This window comes from Miniopterus schreibersii (assembly GCF_964146895.1).
Source record: "Miniopterus schreibersii genome assembly, chromosome: 1".
Classification (NCBI taxonomy): Eukaryota; Metazoa; Chordata; class Mammalia; order Chiroptera; family Miniopteridae; genus Miniopterus; species Miniopterus schreibersii.
The window spans coordinates 91,308,391-91,332,903 of NC_138101.1; the positions used below are offsets into that span (position 1 = coordinate 91,308,391).

Sequence of the window (24,513 nt, forward strand, 5' to 3'; positions counted from 1 at the left end):
CCGGCTCAGCTCCGCGCCAAAGGTGCCTACTCGTGCGCCTGCGCCGTGACCTAGACGCGGGACCGGCTGGGTTGTAAACCATGTCGTGGGTTCCAGCGGAATCTGCAATGGAAGAGCTGATGCCCCGGCTGCTGCCCGTGGAGCCCTGCGACTTGACAGAAGGTTTCGACCCCTCCATCCCCCCGAGGACGCCTCAGGAATACTTGAGGCGGGTCCAGTGAGTGACGCGGCGTGTGCGGGTGGGCTGGGCGGCCGCCCTGTCCGCGGCGGGCGCCGGGCGCCCTGCTGGAACCCCGTGTGTGGTAAAGCCCCGCGTTTGTTCCCGTCCCCAGTCTCTTTGGAGTTCGGGTCGGATCAAGATTGCTTGATTACATTTTTACGTGGGCGCCTTTCTATGAATTTAATGGTAATTAAAGTTGATTATTCATGGCAAGATGTGTGCTCTTAGATTTCCTTGCTTTTACTCCCGATAATTTCAGAAATATATTGATCAGTACCTCAACTGCAGTTCTGAACTGCTTTTCTGATTTCATAATGAAGTGTAGAGATGGATGGCTTGTTTTGCTACACATGAACCAAGCACGATAGTAATCACATTTCTTACACTTACTTGTAGGATCGAAGCCGCTCAGTGTCCAGATGTTGTGGTAGCTCAAATTGACCCAAAGAAGTTGAAAAGGAAGCAGAGTGTGAATGTTTCTGTGAGTTCTATTACCCGACTGGGGACTTTTTTTACCCCCTCGCAAATTAAAAGACCGAAGCTCTTCCTATAGTATCCAACACTGTCTGTCAGTTATGATGTAGGTAAGATTTGATTGACAACTACTCCCTGCAAGTTAGACATTTGCTTGTACTTTTTCCTCCAAAAGGACGATTGGCTTTTACTGCCAGCAGAGGCTTTCAGTGAGATTTGCTCTTCATACTCCAGGGACTTGATCCAATCCCAAAGAAGTCTTTAAATAGATTACTTATGCTAACCTTTATTTTTAAGTAACCTTTTCCAGTTATCTTCATAATTATCATACTGTTTAATGTTAGTGTAGTTTGCATGTTCAGGTTTTGATTGGGTTTTGTTTTTTTAAGAATAGAAACCCAGATATCTTAGACTTTTTTAGCTACTTGCCCACTGAACATTTTCATTTGTTTATCCAGCACATTTTTTAGTAACCAACTAGGTTGGGCTGGGCACTGGAAATACAACAGAGGATGAGACAGAAAAGGTCCCTGTCCTTGTAGAGCTTACATTCTCCCAAGGAAGACAGACAGTAAACAAACAAACAATTATATATTGTGACTGCTGCAGTGAAGAAAGTTAACATGTAAGAACCAGTAAATAACAGGGAGAACTACTTTAGATAGTCACAGAAGGTCTCTCTTGAGGAGGTGAATTTAATTTAAGGTCACAAAAGAGCAGCAGTTTTAAATTGTGGTAAGTTCTTTTCCTTTTATGTTCTAAGTAATTTCTTTATCTGATGTTTGTAATTAGGAAATTTTAATTCAGGCATCTAATGATTCATGTAAGTTTTTAGCTGATGGAAGATAATGTCTTATATACCTCACTTTAAAAAGTGACCGCACTAAATTTTATTTAAAGGCAATGTGTGATCGGTTGTGAACTATGTGTTGTTTTAGGAAACAGAAGTAGACCTCTCAGGGTCAAATGTCTTCAATTATTTGAGTATGTTCTGCCTATACTGAAATTGTTTATTTGGGATATCTCTCTCTTTTTGTTTCAAACCGTTTTGCTATTCTAGAAAGGTAGGACTAGATTATATCTTCAGGGCTCATATCATTTAGATTTCTTAGATACTACAACTATAAACCATTCCAGATTGCTCTTAATAAAGTGACTAAATAAGGATCTTTTCCTAACATTTTTTTTTAAATATGTTTTTATTGATTTGAGAGACAGAGAAACATTGATCAGGTGCATGCACCCCAACCTGGGAGGGAACCTGCAGCCTGGGCATGTACCCTGACCAGGAGTCAAACCATCGTCGACCTTTTGGTTCATGGAACAACACTCAACCTACTTAGCCACAATGGCCAGGGCTCTTAACTATTTATGTATTTATTTATTTATTCTTATCCAAGGGTATTTTTTCCATTGCTTTTCAGAGTTTGGAAGGGAGAGAGAGACAAAGAGAAGAGAGAGAGAGAGAGAAGGAGAGGAGACAGAGACAGACATCAATGTGAGAGAGACCCATTGAATGGTTTCCTCCCGTACACGCACAGAACAAGGCCAGGGATTGAGCCTACAGCCAAGGTACGAAGTGCCCTTGGCTGGAATTGAACCCGGGGACCCTTCAGTCCATGGACTGACCCTCTCACCACTGAGCCAAACTGACTAGGGCAGGGCTCATAACAATTTAAACTCAGATACAAATAGTAAAGTGAAATGTCTACCTACTTTTTTACATCAGCAAAAAGTACTTTATTATTATTATTTTTTTGTATAGTGTTAATCATTTACTTTATTATTCACTGTTCATGTTGGTTTTACTTTTACTTTGCAGAGGCATGAGATTCTAGTTACAACACTAACATTGATTCTAACAATTACAAACTGATCTCTAGCTTTCAGGATGCCAACCTGCTCCTGAAGGCTATTCTCCCACACTTCAGTGGCAACAGCAACAAGTGGCACAATTTTCAACTGTTCGACAGGTAAGTGTACCTTAATCACTTAATCAAATTAAGTCCCTCAGATTTATTTCTGTTTTTTAGACTTTAGTTGGAAAAATAAGATTTGTGATTCTAAAATGTAAAGAAAATAATATTTATTAATCAATCACCAAATTATTATTATAATCATTAGACATAATACAGTTTGAAACATATTTTTCAAGATTGTTAGAATGTTGTACAGCAATTGATTTCTTTTTAGTTATTCATTCTCTGAAGCTCAGTGTCTAACTCTTCTTCCTATAGAGTGTGACTAGACATAGAAGTCACTGGAAATCACAACAGTTGGATAGTAATGTGACCATGGTATGTAAGTTTCTCTGTTTACGTTGTACAGTGTATACTTATTTGAAATAGTCCATATTTACTTCTAGTCTTTAAAGATTCATTTACTTAGTCCGTATTATTTTCTTTCTTTCCATCTACCCTTAATAGTAACAATTCCATTATATTAGTGGCCTTAAAAGTATAAAATCAGTAATGCAAGTTGTTATTTTTATATCCATTTTGATCCACAGCATTTTGAGAGATTTTGGATACATAATTATTAGGCCTCTACTAGTTTCTGTGTTTATTTGTGTGTTTTTTTGTTAATCCTTACTGGAGAATATTTCTCCATTGATTTTTAGAGATAATGGAAAGGAGGGAGGGAGGGAGAGAGAGAAACAGAGAAACATCGATGTGAGAGAGACATCGATTGGCTGCTTCCCACATGCACCCTGACGGAGTCAGGATTGAACCTACAACCCAGGTATGTGCCCTTGACTGGGAATTGAACCCAAGATCCTTCAGTGGGAGGGGCGACTCTCCAACCACTGAGCCACACGGGCCAGAGCGAGGACTCTACAAGCTTTTAAGGGTCCTTCTAGACATTTGCTTTTTAGGAAATAAATACATTTTCAGGGCCTGTCTGGTGTTGCTCAGTGGATAGAGCTCTGGCCTGTACACAGAAGGGTCTTGGGTTCGGTTTCCGGTCAAGGGCAGGTACCTGGGTTGCAGATTTGATCCTCTACCTCTGGGTGCATGCCGGAGGCAACCAACTGACACATCTCTCTTGCATCAATGGTTCTCTCTCTAAAAATCAATGGGCAAAATATCCTTGGGTGAGGATTAACATAAAAAATAAAAATAAATAAATTTAAAAAAACACCACATTTTCACCTGGCCGGTGTAGCTCAGTGGTTGAACATCGACCTATGAACCAGGAGGTCAGGGTTCGATTCCTGGTCAGGGCACATGCCCAGGTTTCCGGCTGGATCCCCAGTAGGGGGCATGCAGGAGGCAGCTGATCAATGACTCATCATTGATGTTCCTCTCTCTCTCTCCTTGTCTGTCCTCTCTCTGAAATCAATAAAAATATTTAAAAAACAAAAGAATTTTCAGTATTTACAAAATGATTGAATAAAGACTTACGGATTTTCCTGATGAGATAATGATGTGAGTACCAGTGACATTTTAGTAAAGCCTCTCGTGCATGCTGGAAATTAGTATTTACTTCATTTTACCAGCTTAGATATAATATTAAGCTCTTCAGTAGATATGATATATCTGGACGACTGAATAGAAAAGGGAGTTGGGGAAGAGATGGATATTTTGTTCCAGGGCAATACTTTTTCTTTCTGTGAAAGGTTTTTACTTTTTACATTTTTCCCCTTTTTAAAAAATCTATATTTTAATTATAGTTGACATACAATATTATATAAATTTGAGAAGTACTCCAGGGCAATACTTTTAAGCTTTTAGGGAGTCTCATAATCTTCCCAAGAATCGAATGAAAGAAAGCTATTTATCTTCAGAGGAACAAAATGCACCTATGTACACAATTTTGCTCAGTTTTAGGTTGTTCATAGATTTCAGATTTTAGAAGCTTCTTCTAGGCAGTTCTTCCTAACATCTCGTCCATGGTGACATACTGGCGTAAATGGAGGAAGCTGCTTGCATAATCTTCCTGAGACTACCAGCTGAAAGCTGAGAGATTCAATATATGGCCTCTCTGTATGCTTCTCCATACTAGTTGGAAGTTTTGCTCTAAAAAAAGTGTGAAAGGAACTGACATCACTTGCTCAAGACCATTTAACTCAGAAAAGGTATAGCTGGGACCTTCCTGACCCCCATGTAAATATTGTTCTGCCTTCTGGGGACCCCCATCTAGGTGTCCCTGATGGCCCGCTGCTCTTTAAATGATAAAGATGATTTTGATTTAAAAAAATTAATTACTTTTTTAGAAAAGGTATAGCTGGGAGCCACTGAAGTTTGTCTGACTCTCAAGCCTTTCACTACATTGTGAGGCCTCCTAGTAAGAAAGGAGGTCGGGGGGGGGGGGCAGTTGGTAGGTAGATATATTATTTTTTTCCTTGCTCAGTGTAAGGACTTTGTGTACGTACTTACTAATTCAAAAAGAAGCCACACCAATGACATTGTGATATAATTTTCTCAAAAATTAAATGACCTAACATAATTGGTTCAATAAATTATGATCCATCAAAACAGGAATGTTATATGATAAAAACATAGGTTCATCATGGCAAAAGTAAACACAAAAATAATAAAACACTTTGGTGTCAACTATGTAAATATAAACATTTATTTATTGATTTATTCAATCATTTATTAAGCACCTACTATATTTAATAATCAGGGTAGTCAGTGCTACCTGCAGCAGAAATAAGCTCTAACCTAATGGAGTAATGGAGAAAGATACATACATTGTTTCAGGACAAGAGGTTTTAACCTTTTAGGGGTCTCATATTCGTCCTGAGAATGTAATGAAAGCTATTTATCCTTGGGAAAACACTGCATCTTTGCAAAGTAAGGTGCAAAGTGATGTGTACAAATAAAAATAGCTTTAAGATTGTTATATTGAGCTCAGTGCTTCTCCCCACTGGCCCTGCTTTTTCCATCTGGCAGTGTAAAATAAATCTATTCCTTCTTTGACTAGACAGCCCATCAAGTATGTGAAGTATATAATCATGCCTTCCCTGGAACAAACATCTTTCATTCTTGTTAGCATTCTTTTTTTTTTTCTTTTTTCTTTTTAAATATGTTTTTATTGATTTTTAGAGAAAGAGGAGGGGAGAGGGAGAGAGAAACATCGATGAAAGAGAGAAACAGTGAGAAACATTGATCGACTGCTTCCTGCACCTGCACGCCCCTTGCTGGGGATTGAGCCCACACCCCAGGCGTATGCGCTGACCGGGAATCAAACTGGTGACCTCTCGGTGCATGGGACGCTGCTCAACTAACTGAGCCATACCGGCCAGAGCTCTTGTTAGCATTCTTAATATATTTGTTTGTTTTTTCATCCCAATTTCCATGTTTTTCATCCTCTTTTGAGCATTCCCTTGCTTGTTTGTGTCCATTAAAGTGTGCTCCAAAGTAAACATGTCCCACATATGGTGTGACCACTTGGGCACTGTGTTAGTTTGCTAGGGCTGCCATAGCAGAATACTACAAACGGGGTAGCTTAACAAATAGTAATTTATTTTTTTACAGTTCTTTAGGCTAGAAATCTAAGATCAAGGTGTCAGTAAGTTTGGCCTCTTAAGGCCTCTCTCTGGCTTGCACATGCCATCTTCTCGTTATGTCCTCCCCTAGTCTTTCCTCTGTGCACTCAATCCCCAGTATCTGTGTGTGCAAATTTCCTCTTCTTACAAGGACACCAGTCAGATTGGATTTTGGCCCACTCTACAGTCCCAGTTTACCTAAATCACCTCTGTAAAGCCCCTGTCTCCAAGTACAGTCACATCTTGAGGTACTGTGGGGTTAGGTTTTCAACATTTGAATTTGGTGGGGACATAATTCAGTCCATGACAGGCACCATATCGTATTTATTTATTTATTTATTTATTTACTCATTCATTCATTCATTATTTATTTCTGTTCAAAATATTACAGATGTCCCTTTTTCTCTGCAATGACCCATTCCACCCCATTCCACCCCCCTTCCCAGTCCCTCTCCACACCATTGTCCGTGTCCTTGGGTTGTGCATATAGGCATATAAATTCTTTGGTTAATCTCTCCCCCTCCACCCACCCACCCTTCTCCATCCGTCTGAGATTTATCAGGCACCATATCTTTATGTTGAGGTGGTGGAACTATGGAGGAATCCTCATTTCTTTTTTCACAGTTCGGTATTTTAACAATACATAGAAATAAATAAATTTATTATTTTTTTTCTTTTAGCCAAAATCTGAAGATGAAGAAGGCTGGAAAAAATTTTGTCTGGGTGAAAGATTATGTTCTGAAGCAGCTGTTGGACAAGCTGAAAATGAAAGTCCTGGAATAGATTATATGCAAGTAGGTGATAAGTGGATTAAAAAAACAAAAAAAAAGTATTCTAGTTTTAGTGCATCATTTAATATAAAGGGTCAGCAAACTATAGCCTCATCCAAATCGAGCCCACAGCCTACTTTTTGTATAGCTCATGAGCTGAGAATGGTTTTTAGATTTTTAAACAGTTATAAATACAAAACAAGCTAATAATAGGTAACTAAGACAGTGTGTGGCCTGCAAAGCTAAAATATTTAGTTTGGCTATTTACAGAAAATGTTTGCCAACCTCTGACTTAGTGTATTATCTCTTTAATTTAAAAATTGGCATCCCAGTTTCTGAAAATGTACTGGGACATTTTTAGGTTGGCTTCACATCATTTATGTTTTAGCTGTGTAGTAATTTTGTGAATTAGATAGTATTTGGTTTTTTTAAATGATTAGTCATGGGTCGAACAATAAGTGATGAGTGGCAGGGAAACTGGAAAACATGACACAATTAGAAATGTTCTTAAAAATCCTTAGTAAATTTCATATTGTGGAGATGAAATGTTGAGAGTATGTTTAAATTTCACATGCCTTCATAAATTATGTGGACAACTCCTTGTTCTTCAGGATTCACCTGCCCTAAAGCTTGCAGATGTTTCTATGGAGCCTTCTGCATACATTTTCTTTACTACTAACTCCCTGTATTATGTTGTTTTGTTCTGTTGAATAGGTGTTTATTGTTTGCTATGTGGTAACCACATTGTGTTTTTCCTATTTAAAACTAACTTATCCTCAAAATGTAAAAGCTCCAAAAATCATTAAAAAGACCAAGAACACAATTTGAAAAAAAAACAGTCCAAGGATACAAATAGACATTCACAGAATGGAAATACAAATTGTTCTTATATGAGAAGATGCACAAACTCACTTGTAATATAAATGTAACTTATAACTACACCGAGCTGCTATTTTTCAGGTAATATATTGGCAAAGAAAGCTTGATAGACTATGTTGATAGGGCTGGAAAAATAGGTACTCTTACTCATGTGATGGACGTGAAAATAGATTCAGATCTCCAGGGAAACAAATTTGCCACTAATTCTCAAACAACCTGTTCTTTTGGATAATCACTAATGAATGTTACATTTAAAAAATGTGTTTTAATTTAATAAAGAGTTAAAATTTATTTAGGTTGTTATTACAAAACACGTACAAGTAACATATATCATGTTAAAGAACCTTTTAAAGATGCAAGAGTTTATTACATATCCTCTTAAGTTTCTCACAAGTCAGAGCTATTTTTATAATCAAGGCTCTGAACATTAAACTCCAAAGTATATATTTTTGAAATTGAATCAGGTTAGGTTTGAAAAAAGTCATTCTAATTCAAGTGCCCTTAAGTTTTGAAAATATTAGCTTTAGCTGAAGATTTTTTTTAATACTCAATGAACTCTTCTTATTTGTTTTTTTAAATTGATTTTTAGAGAAAGGAATGGGGGAAGAGAGAGGGTGAGAGAAAGAAACATCGATTGGTTGCCTCCCACACAGGTCCTGACTGGGGATTGAACCTGCAACCTGGGTACATGTGCCCTGACCGGGAATCAAACCCTTTCGGTGTATGGGACAACGCTCCAACAAACTGAGCCACACTGGCCAGGGCTAGCTGAAGATTTTTTAAAAGTTTGCATCACTCTAGCCAGTTTGGCTCAGTGGTTAGAGTATTGTCCCTCAGACTGAAGGATCCCAGGTTTGATTCCGGCCAAGGGCTCGTACCTCGGTTGTAGACTCAATCCCTGCCCCTGGTCAGGGCACGTGCAGGAGGCAACCAATCGATGTGTCTCTCTCACGGTGATGTTTTTCTCTCTCTCTCTCCCTTCCACTCTCTCTGAAAAGCAATGGGAAAAGTATCCTTGGGTGAGGATTAAAAAGTGTATCACATATTAATGTCGTAGTAGTAATTGTATCAGCATCATTTTTATAATTTTCATATGTTAACATTTTAATTTCTGAGATCATTCTTTATTTTTAAATTTACATATTCAGATTTCAAGACATTATTTATGGAGCATTACCAATGTAATACCTCCTGGAACATTTTATTGTAATAGACAATAAAGGAATTTTGTTTTAGCTATTTTTTGATTCTAAATAAGTGTGATGAGAAACTTTCCAGTTTGAAAAAAAAAATTAATCCCCCTTATAATACCATTTAGTAAATTTCAATCTCATTTTTCTTCCAGATTGGTTTTCCTCCCCTGCTTAGTATTGTTAGCAGAATGAATCAGGTAAAGCCCCTCTAGCAATAAGGGTATATGTTCTTTTGTTTGTGATGTGTGTGAAAGTACTTGAATACATTTACTGAATATTTATGCTAGACCCTGTCCTAAACTCTTTAACAGATCCTTACTGCAACCCTATATAGGGAGTTATTATTAATATCCCTTTTTTAGAGAAGAGAAAACAAAATTAGAGGTTAAGTAACTTACAGGCAAGTTTTAATGGCAGCACTGGGATTCAATCCCAGGGTGATCTAATTTTAGAACTGATACTCTTAATCATGGTGCAAAACTATTTAATTGTATGCATTTCAGTTATTAGTTTTAGATTCTTGCGTTTGAAGTAAATACTAAGGTTAGATTGCTATTTCTAGTTCCAGATATCCTCTGTGTTCTATTAAGAAACACAGTTGGCCCTTGAACAGCATGGGGATTAGGGACCCTGACCCCCTGCAGTTGAAAATCCACATATAACTTTTGACTCCCCCAAAACTTCACCACTACATAAATTTCTTGGAAAAAAGGGGAGACATATGGGTTTTATTTCTTCAGTCTTTTAGTATTAGTAACTACCTATTTAAAGACCATCTAAAAAGTTTGATTGTTTTGTCTTAACGTAGCACTGGATACCAGTGGAAGATGAAATTTTTTTATGAGTCATACTCTGTTGTAAATTTTACTGGCTGACAGTTTCACTTATTGATCATTTGCATTAAGATACTGTAGTAGTAGTCACACTAAACTCTCTCAGAGTGTTTTTAAGTGTCCAACTATATTTGAATAAGCCAGATAATACTTTCAACAACTTGATAAATTCTGTCTGTAGTTTTAAAATAGATCTTTCTCTAGCTAACTTTCTGTTTAGATTTGTACAATGTTTTAATGAAAGTAAGTGAAGGTGTTTATGCAAAGAGCACTTGGAATTTTTGCGGTAGTGATAAACTAAATTAGTAGTTACAAACTAAGTGCTAGGATTTAAACCAAGGTATTGATACTTGAAAGTGCATAAGAATATTTGTCTAAAAAGCCTGTTCTCTCTGAGTGAGCCATCTAATCAAATTACTAAATAGAGCCACAGTTTTTACTGGAAGTCTAAAGAATGAGGCCACTTTAAAGATCAGAGTTGCTTTCTGACTAACTTAATGAAACTTATGTTGAACTTGTCATTGTTTTACTGCTAATGCAATTCTTCTACTGCCTCCGTCTTGTTTTTAGGCAACAGTGACGAGTGTCTTGGAATATCTGAGTAATTGGTTTGGAGAAAGAGACTTTACTCCAGAATTGGTAGTGTTACAAATTTTTATTTTCATAATTCAGACAAAATTATATATACTTATAGATAAGATAGGACTGTACAGTATTTGTAGATATGTATGTATTATACATTTATGTATAATTCTGTGTATAATTCAAACTATGCTTGTTTGCAGTGAAATAAGAAACTTACACTAGAATGTAAATCAACATACTGCTTTCTTCATTGAGAAAGTCTTGCTTTTGGTGGGGGGGAAAGTGTCCACTAAGCAGTTGATTTATTTTTATTTGTTTTCTTTTGTTTTTTTTAAAAATCCATTAGTCAGAAATCTTACTAAGAGAAATGCATTTTTTTTTTTAAATATATCTTTATTGATTTCAGAGAGAGGAGAGGAGAGGGAGAGAGAGAGATAGAAACATGAATGATGAGAGAGTCATTGATCGGCTGGCTGCAGCCCGCAACCCAGGCATGTGCCCTGACTGGGAATCAAACCCTGATCACCTGGATCCTAGGTCGACGCTTAACCACTGAGCCCCTCCCCACCGGGCGGCAGTTGATTTTTATCCTGGGATAGCTCCTTATCTCGTCGCAGACCAGTAATGAACTGGGCACAGACAAGCAACCTATCTGCAGACCCCATTTTAAATGGCACTGGCTTAAAGAAGTTTGAAATGCATTTTCTAAAATGTCATTGAAATCCAACTCACAAAAGCATGTCAGAAATAACAGTAATAGACTTTGTGCCAGATATTGTTCTAAGGACTTTGTATATAACAACTCCTTGAATCTTCTAACAACCTATTAACTATTATTATTTCCATTTTATAGATAGGAAACTGGAGCACATAGGGATTTAGTAACTTGCTTGTGGTCACACAGGTCACAACTGGTAGAACTGAGATCATGCCCAAGCAATATGACTATACTAACAACTATACTACACTGCCCCTCCATTTTACTCCTTTATATTCACAGCTTTTTTTTTTTTAACTTTCAAAATTGGGTAAATTTGGTGGACATTATATATATAAATTATCTACATAATCCCCTAGTAAGTTTTATCATCTGAAGTTAGATTTAATTTTTAGAAACAAACATTTTTCACAGTTGAGAATATTTGCAAAAGAGTGTATCTGAGGCTCCAAAGCTCCCTGTCAAAGCATAAGATATAATCTTTGCCCTCCAGAAGCTTATAGTCTGCTGGGAGAAACAGATAAACCAACATTGCATTACAGTGTATAAGTTTCCCAGCCTGCCATTCAGCCAAGTAAAAGTGGCTTAGAAAAGTCTCTTCTGTAAGTATAATGACCATATTCTTTTTTGTTGTTGTTAATCCTAACCAGAAGATATTTTTTCCATTGCTTTTCACAGAGAGTGTAAGGGAGGGAGGGACGGGGGGAGAGAGAGGAACATTAGTGTGAGAGAGACACATCATCGACTGGTTGCCTCCCACACACGCCCCGACTTGGGGTGGGGAGTGAACCTGCAACCCAGGTACGTGCCTTTGACCAGGAATCGAACCCTTCAGTGTGCAGACAGACACCCTAACCATTGAGCCACACCGGCCAAGGCTATTTTCTTTCTTTTAAATCTCTACTACATAACATACTTTTTAAGAGAAAAAAATCATATTTAAAATCACTGTTTCTCTCGGCCGGGTGTAGCTCAGTGGTTGAGCATGGACCTAGGATCCAGGAGATCACAGATTCCCAGTAGGGGCACATGCCCTGGTTGCGGGCTCCATCCCCAGTGCGGGGCATGCGGGAGGCAGCTGATCAGGGATGACTCTCTCATCATTGATGTTTCTCTCTCTCTCTCTCCTTCTCCCTTCCTCTTTCTGAAATCAATGAAGATATATTTTAAAATCACTGTTTCTGATTCAGTGGTCCTTTGTGTCTTTTACGTAGTTATAATGTGTATATATACTGGTTTTTCTGGCTACATTTCATATATGTATTTCTGTATGATAATGTAATTCACATAATTGCCATTGTCTTAATATCTCATAATCTACATTGATTCATTATTTTTTAAAATATATATATCTTTATTGATTGCAGAGAGAGGAAGAGAGAGGGAGAGAGAGATAGAAACTTCAGTGATGAGTCATTGATCGGTCGCTTGCTGCACACCCCCCAACTGGGGATCGAGTCGAAAAACCAGGCATGTGCCCTGACTGGGAATGGAACTGTGATCTCCTGGATCATAGGTTGATGCTCAACCGCTGAGCCACGCCTGCTGGGCTACATCGATTTATTATTGACCATTTGGGCTCTTCTTTATATTTTACAATCATGACTAACGTGTTTAAACATTTACATTAATTTCTTAGGATATTTCTAGAGTAGAATTATTGGATCCAGGTTTTATAAGTGTTTGTTACATTCTGCCAGTTACTTTTCAGAAGAAATTAATGAGTTTATAATGCATAAGCTATGGATGCTTTTAAAGTTAGTTCTCTTCCCTGCAATCCTACTTTAAATTGAATCATATGAAATCACCATTTTTTATAGGTTAAAAATATTTTATTATGAGTAATTCCATATGGTGGTTCAGTCTAACATTTTGTAATCTGTGCTTTTCAAATTTAGTTAATTTACAGTAGTACTTCAGAGTCAATGTAATTTACATTGCTTTCAATACCAGTGAAACAATATTTTTCCCATGCACTGGTATATTAGCTATACCATCAATAATTTTGTTTATATTCTTAGGCTACTCACTGGAATCTAGATATTGAACTTTAAATTTTATATCAGTTCTTTCTGATAGTGACCTTTTATCTGCATTACTTATCTATTTTCCTTCTCTTTAATATTTATTTTTTAACTTTGTTGTAAAATGTTATAAAATATTTTTATTGATTTTTGAGAGAGAGAGAGAAACATCCATGCAAGAGCGAAACATCAATGGGCTGCCCCCTGCATGCCCCCAACCAGGGAATCAAGCCCCGCAACCCAGGCTGGAATCGAACCGGCAACCTTTCGGTGCACGGGACAACTCCCAACCAACTGAGCTGCACCGGCCCGGGCTGTTGTAAGATTTTTTTTTTTTTTAACTTATAAAGATTACTCACTCAAGAGGGTGATAAGTTTGTCTTTTCCTATTAATTAGTGAAAGCATATTACCAAAAAGTGTAGCTGTATTTGCCAGAGGAACCATTAAAGTGTTTCTGAACCACTGACAACTGGTTTACTAAATTTTAACTGGCTTAGTCTTTTGAGTCTTATTTTGAGTAATCCTTTTTTTAAAAATTTTTTAAAAATATATATCTTTATTGATTTCAGAGAGAGGAAGAGAGAGAGATAGAAATATCAGTGATGAGAGTGTCATTGATCGGCTGCCTCCTGCACGCCCCCAACTGGGGATCGAGCCCACAACCCGGGCATGTGTCCTGACCGGGAATCGAACGGAGATCTCCTGAATCCTGGGTTGATGCTCAACCACTGAGCCATGCCCGACCGGGCTTGAGTAATCTCTTAAATCAACAGTGTTCAATTCCTCTATCCAAATAATTATACCATCAGAACTGTAGTATTGAGATATAAGTGTTTAAGTAAAACCCTTTGTCACAGGAAGTTTGCATATCATAAACTAGCAAAAGGAAAAAGGGACCTTTCTAAAATTTCTTGACTTGGTATTACTTGTCTTATAGTTTTTGAGAATAGCCTTATTTACCACCCAAGTGGGAAGCTATTAATGAAGCTTTTTGGCTACTTGGTTTTGGGTTTTGCTTTTATTTTTTTAGTATTGTCACAGTGTGCTCACTAACTTTAAGAAACCTTTCAGCATAGTTACATCTTAGACAATCAGAAGTTTAAGCAACTTCTAAGTGTAGAGATCATTTGAACACCTGAATATAGCTTTCCATAGTAAATGTATGCCTGAAAATTTGAGTCAGGTTGAAATGTGTAATAGCTTTTTTCATGTAGAAGAAAATTTTGCTCACTATTTGTAAAAGAAATTTGGACATGGATCTTTTTGTTTAAGAAAAATTTTTACTGATTTGTGGTTCCTTGAGGAACTAACTTTGGGTGTTACATAAATTGCTATTTCAGGCTTGTTCTAATATTCTTCAGGTTTCTTCAAAGTGATGTGTTGCTCAGAATAAACTCAGTCATTTATACTACTGATGAAAATAAAATTTGATATAACCTTTCTGAGGTATAATTTAGTGATTATATCTCAGGAACTTTTATAAACATATATACCTTTTGACATCACCATTTCGTTGCTAGGAATTTAGCCCAAGAAATCAATCAGAGATACTCTGAAACTTATGTTCAAGGATATTTATCACACCATTTTAAAAAAAAACATGTCTTTATTGATTTTAGAAAGAGGAAGGGAGAGGGAGATAGAAGAGAGTGTAGAGATCATTAGATAGATAGAAACATCAGTAACGAGAGAGTCATTGACTGGCTGTCTCCTGCACGCCCCTGACTGGGGATTGAGCCCACAACCCAGGCATGTGCCCTGACTAGGAATTGAACCACCATCTCCCGGATCTTAGGTCAGTGCTCTACTGCTGAGCCACACCAGCTAGGCTATCACATTATTTTTTATATAACAGTAACAAATTAAACATCCTAAATGCTCAATAGTAAGAAATTGGTTAAGTAAATTATGGTGCATCCACAATGGAATGTTCATTCCAAAACTATTTTAATTAAGCTCCAATTGTGTTTTAACTCTGGACTGTGTTCTGGGGGTATAATGTCTGTCATTATACTCTCACAGAATTTGGGTAAAGAAAGAATAGACCAGCAGTGATAGGGAAGTATGTGCTTAGTTAAAGAGTATGTATATTAATGCCATGCTGAGATAATAACATCTCTTATTAATCCAATTTAACATCATGGGAAATGTTTATTATGTATTGCAACTAAAAAAGATGGCCACAAAATGTTACCACCGTATTATTATTGTTACAATAATGAAACTTTATTTTTAAAAGCTGTATGTTTTCATAGGAAAAAGGTGAACATTTTAAAAATTAACAGAAAGTTTATCTGGATGGTGGAATTTCAAGTCGTTTGTGCTTTTTGTATTCTTTAATTTGTCTTCATTAAGTGTTATTACCTTTGTAATTAAAAAGAAAACCCATTTTAAAAGGGGATGGGGATAAATTTAGCTTGCCATGGTACTTATAGAAGTAGCAAAACATTGTTTCACCTAGAATATAGTTCCTTTGTATAGACCCAGGGGACAAAGTTATGAAATTATAATATGATTTGTATATCTGTCTATAGGGGGCAAAGGAAAAAATATATCATAATTTTTCAAGGGTTTATATACATCTTAATGCAGTTTTGTAATAAGAATCTCAGAAACAAACTTTTTTGAGGGTAAGAATATTTTAAAGTATCTAATGTTCTGTGTCTATAGTTAGAAGCTACAAAAGCTATCACCTGGCTGTCTGGATGACCCTTTGTTATCTATATCCAAACACAGTACAGCTAAATGTTATGTTAAATGTATGAAATTATTCATAGAAAATAACCAGACATAACTGTACATTTAAAAAATAAGTTAAAGCCCGGACCGGTGTGGCTCAGTGGTTGAGCATCGACCTAGGATCCAGGAGATGGCAGTTCGATTCCCAGTCAGGGCACATGCCCGGGTTGTGGGCTCGATCCCCAGTTGGGGGTATGCAGGAGGCAGCTGATCAGTAACTCTCTCATCACTGAAGTTTCTGTCTCTCTCCCTCTCCCTTCCTCTCTTTGAAATCAAGATATATTTCAAAACAAAACAAAACTGATTAAAAAATAAGGCAGAACATGATGCAATATTTCCCTACTTACTACTTTTTAAAATTCTATTTAGGGAAGATGGCTTTATGCTTTACTGGCTTGTCTTGAAAAACCTTTATTACCCGAGGCTCATTCACTGATTCGGCAGCTTGCAAGAAGATGCTCTGAAGTGAGGCTCTTAGTGGTAAGTTGCAATATGGTGGTAAAAGATTCCAATGAAATAACAAAACATGGAATATTTTATTGGTCAGGATTAGATTTGGTCACATAATGGAAAGGCCTCCAAAAACAGAACTTTTTCTCAGATAAAGAAAGTCTGAAGGTAGGCTGCTCCAGTTTAGGACAGCAGTAACACAGGCCTTTGAGTTCTGCTGGATGTGGCTTCCAAACTCAGCTCACCTCAAGATCCACGATGGCTGCTGGAGCCGTGGCCATTGTATTTCATAATAAGCCATTGGAAAGAAGAGAAGGCAGTCATCCTCTTTAAGATCCTTCCCAGAGGTCCCATACACATCTGGCACTATATAGCTCATTAGCCAGAATTTAGTCACATGGCCATAAAAACAGGGAAATGTTTACTTTTAGCTGGGTGGCAGTGTGCCTAGCTAAAAATGAGCTTCAGAGTAAGGGGAGATAAGCTGGGGTAGTCATCTGGCAGTCTCTGGCCCAATGATTGATTTGAATTTCTCCCATAAGACCCTTCCTCTAATTCATTCATGTAGCCTTACAATAAAAATTAATTTAGAGCCCAATTAAGCCCACTTCTGATTTTTTTTTCATCCCTCCTTTCCCCTCCACAAAATGTAAACTTGTTCTCCATTGACTACTACAAAGTTCATTCTGCCCGGCCGGGCGTGGCTCAGCGGTTGAGTGTCGACCTGGGATCCAGGTGATCAGGGTTCGATTCCCGGTCAGCGCACGTGCCCAGGTTGCGGGCTCGATCAATGACTCTCTCATCATTGATGTTTCTATCTCTCCCTCTCCTTTCCTCTCTCTGAAATCAAAAAAGATATATTTAAAAAAACAAACAAAAAACCAAACAAACAAAAAACCAAAGTTCGTTCATTGGATTACCATGATATGGCCCAAACTAACTTAATGGCCTGTACTCCAACCAAAATGTACTTCTTACTCACTAAATACTATTCCCCAGACTTTGTTCCTAGACTTGATTCCCTCTGCAGAAGAACCTTTTCTCTCTCTTCCAATCTGCATGTAAATACCATTTTTTCACAAGCTGGCTCATATTCCACCATTTTATGATACGTTCCTTTATCCCAACAACTAAAAAGAATTTCTCCATCCTCTGTTTGCCCAGTATACTTTGGATCTTTTTTTATGACACTTCCCAGATTTTTCCTTTCATTAAAGCTGTTTTGTGGATATCTCATCTTCTGTGCTATTAGCAGTTAACATGTCTTATTCAGCTTTGTCCCATATGGTACTTGGCACATAGAAAAATTCAGTACAGTAACATCATGGATATGGATCCCAAGTTTGAATTAATATATGACATGTCTGATATAACATTACTCAATATGTTATTGTGACTATTCTTTAAAATGTATAAAAATAAATTTTATACTCTGTAAGACTACTTTCCATGTGTCTTAGGTCTGTCATTTTAACAAATATTTCCAGTGAATTTTCTAAAGTGTATAGTTCAGGAACTACTTCCATCATAATTGAGAGACCTGATTTGGAATATTTACTGGTATGTCTTAATACTAGAAGCCAGAATTTCCGTCCTTCTCAATTGTAAGTTCTTTAAGATATTTTATGTGCTTTTTTCATTACTGTCCAGTTAGGACATAGGCTTTTTTTTGCTGCTCTACTGGAAACTAGGAAGTAAGTTCTCCAAAGTTATTCTTAGAGCCCTCAGTTCTTATTTCTTTTTCCTGTTACGTCTATTTCTTTATTTTTTTAATTTTTATTTTTTTAAAATATATCTTTATTGATTTCAGAGAGAGGAAAGGAGAGGGAGAGAAAGAGCTAGAAACATCAATGATGAGAGAGTCATTGATCGGCTGCAGCCCGCAACCCGGGCACGTGCTCTGGCGGGGAATCAAACCCTGATCGCCTGGATCCTAGGTCGATGCCCAACTGCTGAGCCACGCCCAGCCAGGCACGTCTATTTCTTCAAAAGATGATCTTAGATGTTTCTTGGGATCATTAATTCCACAGTTTTGTCCTTTTTCTTTGAGGTTTCCAATTTCCTTATGATTCTTACTATCTTTTATCTAATAAAATTTTCATGTTTTGCATCTTAAAAGGAAATTTGTATCAAAGATATCGGGGGAACAGACTACATTTTGAGTTGTGCTACGTGTGGCTTCCTCCTTTTCTTTTTTTCTTTTTAGAACAGCAAAGATGATGAGAGGGTTCCTGCTTTGAATTTATTAATCTGCTTGGTTAGCAGGTAAGTAATCTTTTGGCTTCTTGCTTTGTAATAGTATTATTAATGGTGGTAGAATATTGTATACATTTTATAGTAGAGGATTAAAAAAATATATTAAAGAAAAACCATGTAATTTAAATTAGAACTGAAATATCAATTTGAACTCAGGATTTTATTTTTCTTTCTGAAAAATACATAGTTCCTAGCTCTGTTCACTGAAAAGGACTCAATGCACAACTAGTTCTCTAATGTCCAAATTGTACACTCGAAGTACCATCTTTTACTCGAAAAGAAGAACCAGCACTCCCAAGAGAAAATATTAATTCTAGATCCAGATCCAGAAATGTTCAAGATACATATGAATCACTTTGACATACCAAAAAGTAAGAAAACTATAAAAGACCACTAAGATTATATAACAAAAAGCATAGGAATTGACCTGAAGGGCTCCCACTGGCCACAGATGGAACAATTTGAGCATTAAAAAGAATGATTACAATGGATTGAAATATATATCAAATGTTAAAATCTCTAAATTCAAAACAATAATCCAAAAACAGAAACAATCTTATCGGTCATCTTTGGGGACTGGTAGGCCACAACTTCATTATTCCCAAAATTAGTAATAAAGGGAAATCTAGTCTGCATCCTGTTTTGTTTTTTGGGGGGGTAAACTATATTTCAGGGTAACCAAATTGATGAAGGGAAGTTACGTTTTATAGGAAAAATTCTAGCTATTGATAAATAGAGTCCAGCTCACGTGGCCCAGCAGTTGAGCATTGACTTGTGATCCAGATCGAGACTCGATTCCCAGTCAGGGCATATGCCTGGGTTTCGGGCTGCATCCCAAGTAGGAGGCATGCAGGAGGCAGCCAGTCAATGACTTTCTCTTTTTTTTTTTCTCATAGCTTTCTTTCTTTTTTTAATATATCTTTATTGATTTCAGAGAGAGGAAGGGAGAGGGAGATAGAAACATCAATGATGAGAGAGTCATCATTGATCGGTTGCCTCCTGCACGCCCCTGACCAGGGATCGAGCCTGCAACCCAGGCATGTGCCCTGACTGGGAATCAAACAGTGATCTCCAGGATCCTAGGTCAGTGCTCAACTGCTGAGCCACACCTGGCCGGGTGTTCTCATTATTGATGTTTTTCTCTGTCTCTCTCTCCCTCTCCCTTCCTCTCTCTAAAATCAATAAAGACATATTTAAAAAAATAAAAAGATAAATAGAAAAACCAGCATTTTAGAATCCTAGTGAAATAATGGATCTTTGCAACAATCAATGGCTGATAAAACCATCAGGTAAAAGGTACGGATCTGAACACGCTGATCAACTTTATCACCACTAAAAGTAGGACAACTGGACATTATTTGCCTCCTGATGTAATACAACAGCAGCCATGGAGTCTTGTCAAACAAACAAAAAACATCAAATATAGGGTGTCCCAAAAAATGTATACACACATTTTGAATAATTATAAAGGCAGTGTTTATTAAAATACATTTCATTTTCAAAATTAAGCTATCAACTATTAAAGTGTATATACATTTTTTGGGACACCCTGTATAATCAAACCTCTAGACCAGGGGTATGGAAACTTTTTTCTGCCAAGGGCCATTTATAATATCATTCACAGGCCATACAAAATTATCGACTGAAAAATTAGTGATGAAAAAAGCTCCTAGATTTATTGAATTTCAAGTCCCACCTGCAGTTGCCTTGGCAGGGCCAGACCGAATGATTTTGCGGGCAGTATATGGCCCAAGGGCTGGACATTCCCCACCCCTGCTCTAGACCTACCTACCAGTTTACAGAAAATATAGATAGATGGACACATTAAGTACTGCATGAAGATTTAGTTGTCAAAACCAAAAAGTGAAATTTTACAAGTCAAAGGACCCAATTTTTTAAACAAATAAATGGCAAAGAAAAAACCCCCAGGAGGATTGATGAGATTTAAGAGACATCAAACAAATGCATTTAGGGGACATTTAGGGAATATGAAACATGGACTAGATATCAGATGATACAGTGAGAGTGGTTAAATTTATCAGGTGTGGTACTAGTATTACAATCATGTTTTTAAAAAGCTCTTCTCAGATACATACTAAAAGAAGAGAAATTACATGTCTGAAATTTGTTTAAAATACGTTAACAAAGAAGTTGGAATAAAGAAACATCCTGGTGAACATATAATAATTAGTTAATAATGGCTGAACCTGGGTGATGAATTGGTCTTGAGGGGAGCATTTATTCTACTACATTTGTATTTGCTTGAAAATCTCTACAATAAGCTTAAAAAAATAATTATCAGTAAAATGGGATTCCACTCATTTGAGTAGGTATTAGCAGTTATTGCCTTAAAGCTACTAAAACAAAACAAACAATAAAAGACACAAAAACTTATAATATCTGATACTTATATTGAAGCTGCTGCTGCAAAGAGTCAAGGCCTGTTATCTTTTTTCAAACTTGCTATAATCTTCTGTAAATTTTCCTGAGTGAAGCCTATGTCTCAGAAACTGTTCTATTCTAGAGCTTTTTTCCTTTACCTGTTTGAGGGAAAAATAATAATCATGACTAATACACTGGATATTTGTCTCATATCTGCACAATATTATAAAATATCAGTGGATTAGCAGGCAGATAATATGATTAAGTCTGTTCCATTAAGTACTAGTTTACTGAACCATCAGTTACTTAATTTTTCTGAACCCATGTAAAAAGGAAAAAAACCCTGAATTGTGTAAGGGTTGGAGATATAGCACACATAGTGCCTAAGACAATGCCGTATCCTCTCATTTTACCCTTACTACCAATAGATGAGGTAGGTGTTAACTTTGTGATCAGCGTAGTTAAGAGCTTAGCTCTGGAGTAAAGCTGCCTGGGTTTGGACCCTAGGTCTGCGTGCCATTTACTAGTTTTGTGATGGTAGGAAAGTTGCTTAACCTCTCTCTGCCATTGTTTCCTCATCTGTAAGCTGATAATCTGTGTTTACCTTCTATGAATTAAATGAGTTCCTATTCTGAAGCACTTAAGAAAAATGCTTGGCACAGAGTGCCCAGTGTTAATTATCGTCAACAGCAAAACTAGATGCTGAACACGTGTGTACTCTAAAAAAGTGTCTTGTGTGTAGGGGAGGGAAAAGTGGACACAGGATTGCTTACCTTCCCAGTATTTAAATATATTATAAATCTTTAAAAAGGTATTGGCATTAGAATAAAAACACTGACCAGTGGAACAAAAATACTTAGTCCAGTAAGAGACCTAAAATAAATGTGTGTATATATGTATAAGTAAATAAAACAGACACAAGAATTTAGACTATGAAACAGTTTTCAAATAAATTCAGGTGGAATTTCAATGTAAGAAATGAAATAAAGCACACTAAATAAAAATGTCCCAAATGAAAATGAACAAAGGACACAGGTAATTAAAAATATATAACTGCAATAAAATGAAACATGTTCTACCATCGCTGGCAAACAAACAAGTACAAATAAAAATAGATTGTATTTAAAAAATATTAGCAGGGAAATATCTGTATCAACTGAAAATGCCCAGTGTTGACTAGGAGATGGGCACTCTCACTGACACTTCAGTGGGAATACAGAATGGTATAAGCTTTCTGGAAGGCAAACTGGGAATGAATAGCTCAGTTTTAAAAGTATAGTCATACACTGAAATAATGACATTTCAGTCAACGACAATACATATAGGGCTGTGGTATACCATATAGCATAGGTATATAGCAGGCTATATCATCTAGGTTTGTAATCTATACTCTATGATGTTCCCACAATGATGAAATTGCCTAATGATGCATTTCTCAGAATGTGTCACCATTGTTGAGCAGTGCATGCCTGTACATGCCCCTGATTTATTTCTAGGAATTTAACCTCAGGAAGTAATGGAGCTATATGTACAAGGATCTTCACTCCAGCATTATTTATAGAAAAACTAAGAGAATTATCATACATATATTATGTACATTTGGAGTATTTTAGAATCCACCTCTATTCTCTCTACCCTCTTTTCTCTCTTCTGTAGTTACCCATTTTATTATAAATTTTTGGTTTATCCTTCTACTTCTTTTTAAAAGTATAAGCAAATATATATATCTGCATTCCTACACGTTTACAAAACATAGCATACTAAACATACCATTCTCTACCATTTTTTTCACTTAATAAATACTGGAGGTGATGCTATAGCAGTGTAGATGTTTTGTAAAAGTTTCAGTCTTCCACTGTGTAGATGTACTGTATAGTTTATTCAACCAGTCCTCTTACTGATGGACATCTGGATTGTCTGCAGTCTTCTGATATTATTATAGGTAGTGCTGCAATTAATATCTTTAAGCATACATTCAATTATTTCTTTACTAGGTATTTTGACCAACGTGACTTAGCTGATGAGCCATCTTGATGTAGCTGATGTCTCAGGGAAAGAAGATATTTGTGATGAAGGAAGCCTGTCTGAGGAAGTACAAAGCAAATTCAAGTGCAGATTGCATCACATTTTCAACATTATGTAAGGAGTCTTCATTTTAACCTGTGCAGCTGAAGTTGATATGCAGAATATAGAGTGTATGGATTTGAACATCTGAAATATCTTTGGGTAATCCCACCTAATTTCTGATGAACAGTTTTCTATTACCATGTGCAAAACTGATGAAATTTTACAAATGTCCTTGGTGCTGCTTCATTGTTTATTTACAGATACACACATAAAATTTTATTGAAAGTGTATTTTGGTTACTAAAATTTTGTTTCACTCTTGAACAAAAGACAATGAAGAAAGGTTCTTAGAATTAAAAATCTAGATTAAATGGCAAATGTGTTCATAGCAACAAAATTAATTAAACGTTTTCCATTTAAGCCCAATACTTTTATTTAAATGCTTTATTTCAATAACACCTTAGTAGGTTGACTGCTTTAACTTTTCTGTCAAAATTTCTGTTCATATATAATTTATGTATCAGGTAGGAATGTTTCCTACTTTAAGTAACAGAAGATCCTAATAACAGTGGTTTTTCAAATAGGGGTTTGTTTTTCTCACATGATGAGAAGTGCAGAGGAGGTGGCTACTGGCATTGGCTCAGTGACTCCACGGTACCAAGGTCTCTAATTCTTTTGGCCTTTCCCTCATGGTAACAAGATGGCCACTGCAGTTCAAGGCTATGTGTCTTCAGTTATTTTCAAAACTGGAAAAGGGGAGAAGGAGGCAGAGTTTTTCACATCTCATTCTTTCTCATACAAGCAAACCCTTCTCCAGAAATCCATAGCAGATTTGTGTTCACCTATTGCCATAAGTTTATAAGATAATCATCTCTAGTTCTAAGAAAGGTCGAGAAATGAAATTGTAAGCCTTTCTGGACTTTCGAATAGAGGTGGAAAAGGAAAAAGGGGGTTAGGGATAACTGTAGATGAGGGAACCAATAATTTCGCCACTAATTACAAAATAAAGCAGAAATAATTTACATTTGAATTTTTTCTGTTGTCTTTAGGGAGCTGATTTTTAAATGTCAACTTAATAGTCCAAATTGGTTTTTGCCATAATTTAAACATTCTCTGTTGGATATCTAACTTGTTTTTAGTGTGAATCCAATATAGGAAATGCTACTGTGAATATCTTTATGTACATAACTTTTTGCTTTCTTTGGTCAGAGTTCCCAGGAGTAGGGTTGTAATTCACAAGAGTCTTACAAGTTGATGTTGCATTTGAAAACTTAACTGAGGTTTTAAAAATTAGGAATTTTTATTTCTCATTTGATAATTCTGGTATAGGAAGTTCAGGGTTGGTACAGCAACTCTATCTTAAATGTCCTGGGCTACATCCAGATTTCTTTTATCAGTTTTAGTGTGTAGCTTTCATCTTTTCAGTCAT

The 24,513-nt window shown here is 36.6% G+C and overlaps 1 protein-coding gene across 2 annotated transcripts; it reads left to right on the top strand.

Annotated features, from left to right (window-relative positions):
- On the top strand, window positions 1-24,106 carry GEMIN2 (gem nuclear organelle associated protein 2). 2 transcript variants are annotated; one of them, XM_081138799.1, is made up of 10 exons: window positions 1-217; window positions 617-701; window positions 2,578-2,667; window positions 2,932-2,991; window positions 6,869-6,982; window positions 9,183-9,227; window positions 10,434-10,502; window positions 16,300-16,410; window positions 18,587-18,645; window positions 23,013-24,106. In XM_081138799.1, exons 1-10 carry the CDS (start codon window positions 81-83, stop codon window positions 23,050-23,052), a joined length of 810 nt encoding a protein of 269 aa, XP_080994925.1. In that variant the 5' UTR covers window positions 1-80; the 3' UTR covers window positions 23,053-24,106. The 2 variants fall into 2 exon arrangements, with proteins under 2 accessions (XP_080994925.1, XP_080994926.1); XM_081138800.1 differs by lacking the exon at window positions 16,300-16,410.
- Window positions 24,107-24,513: the final 407 nt, after the last annotated feature.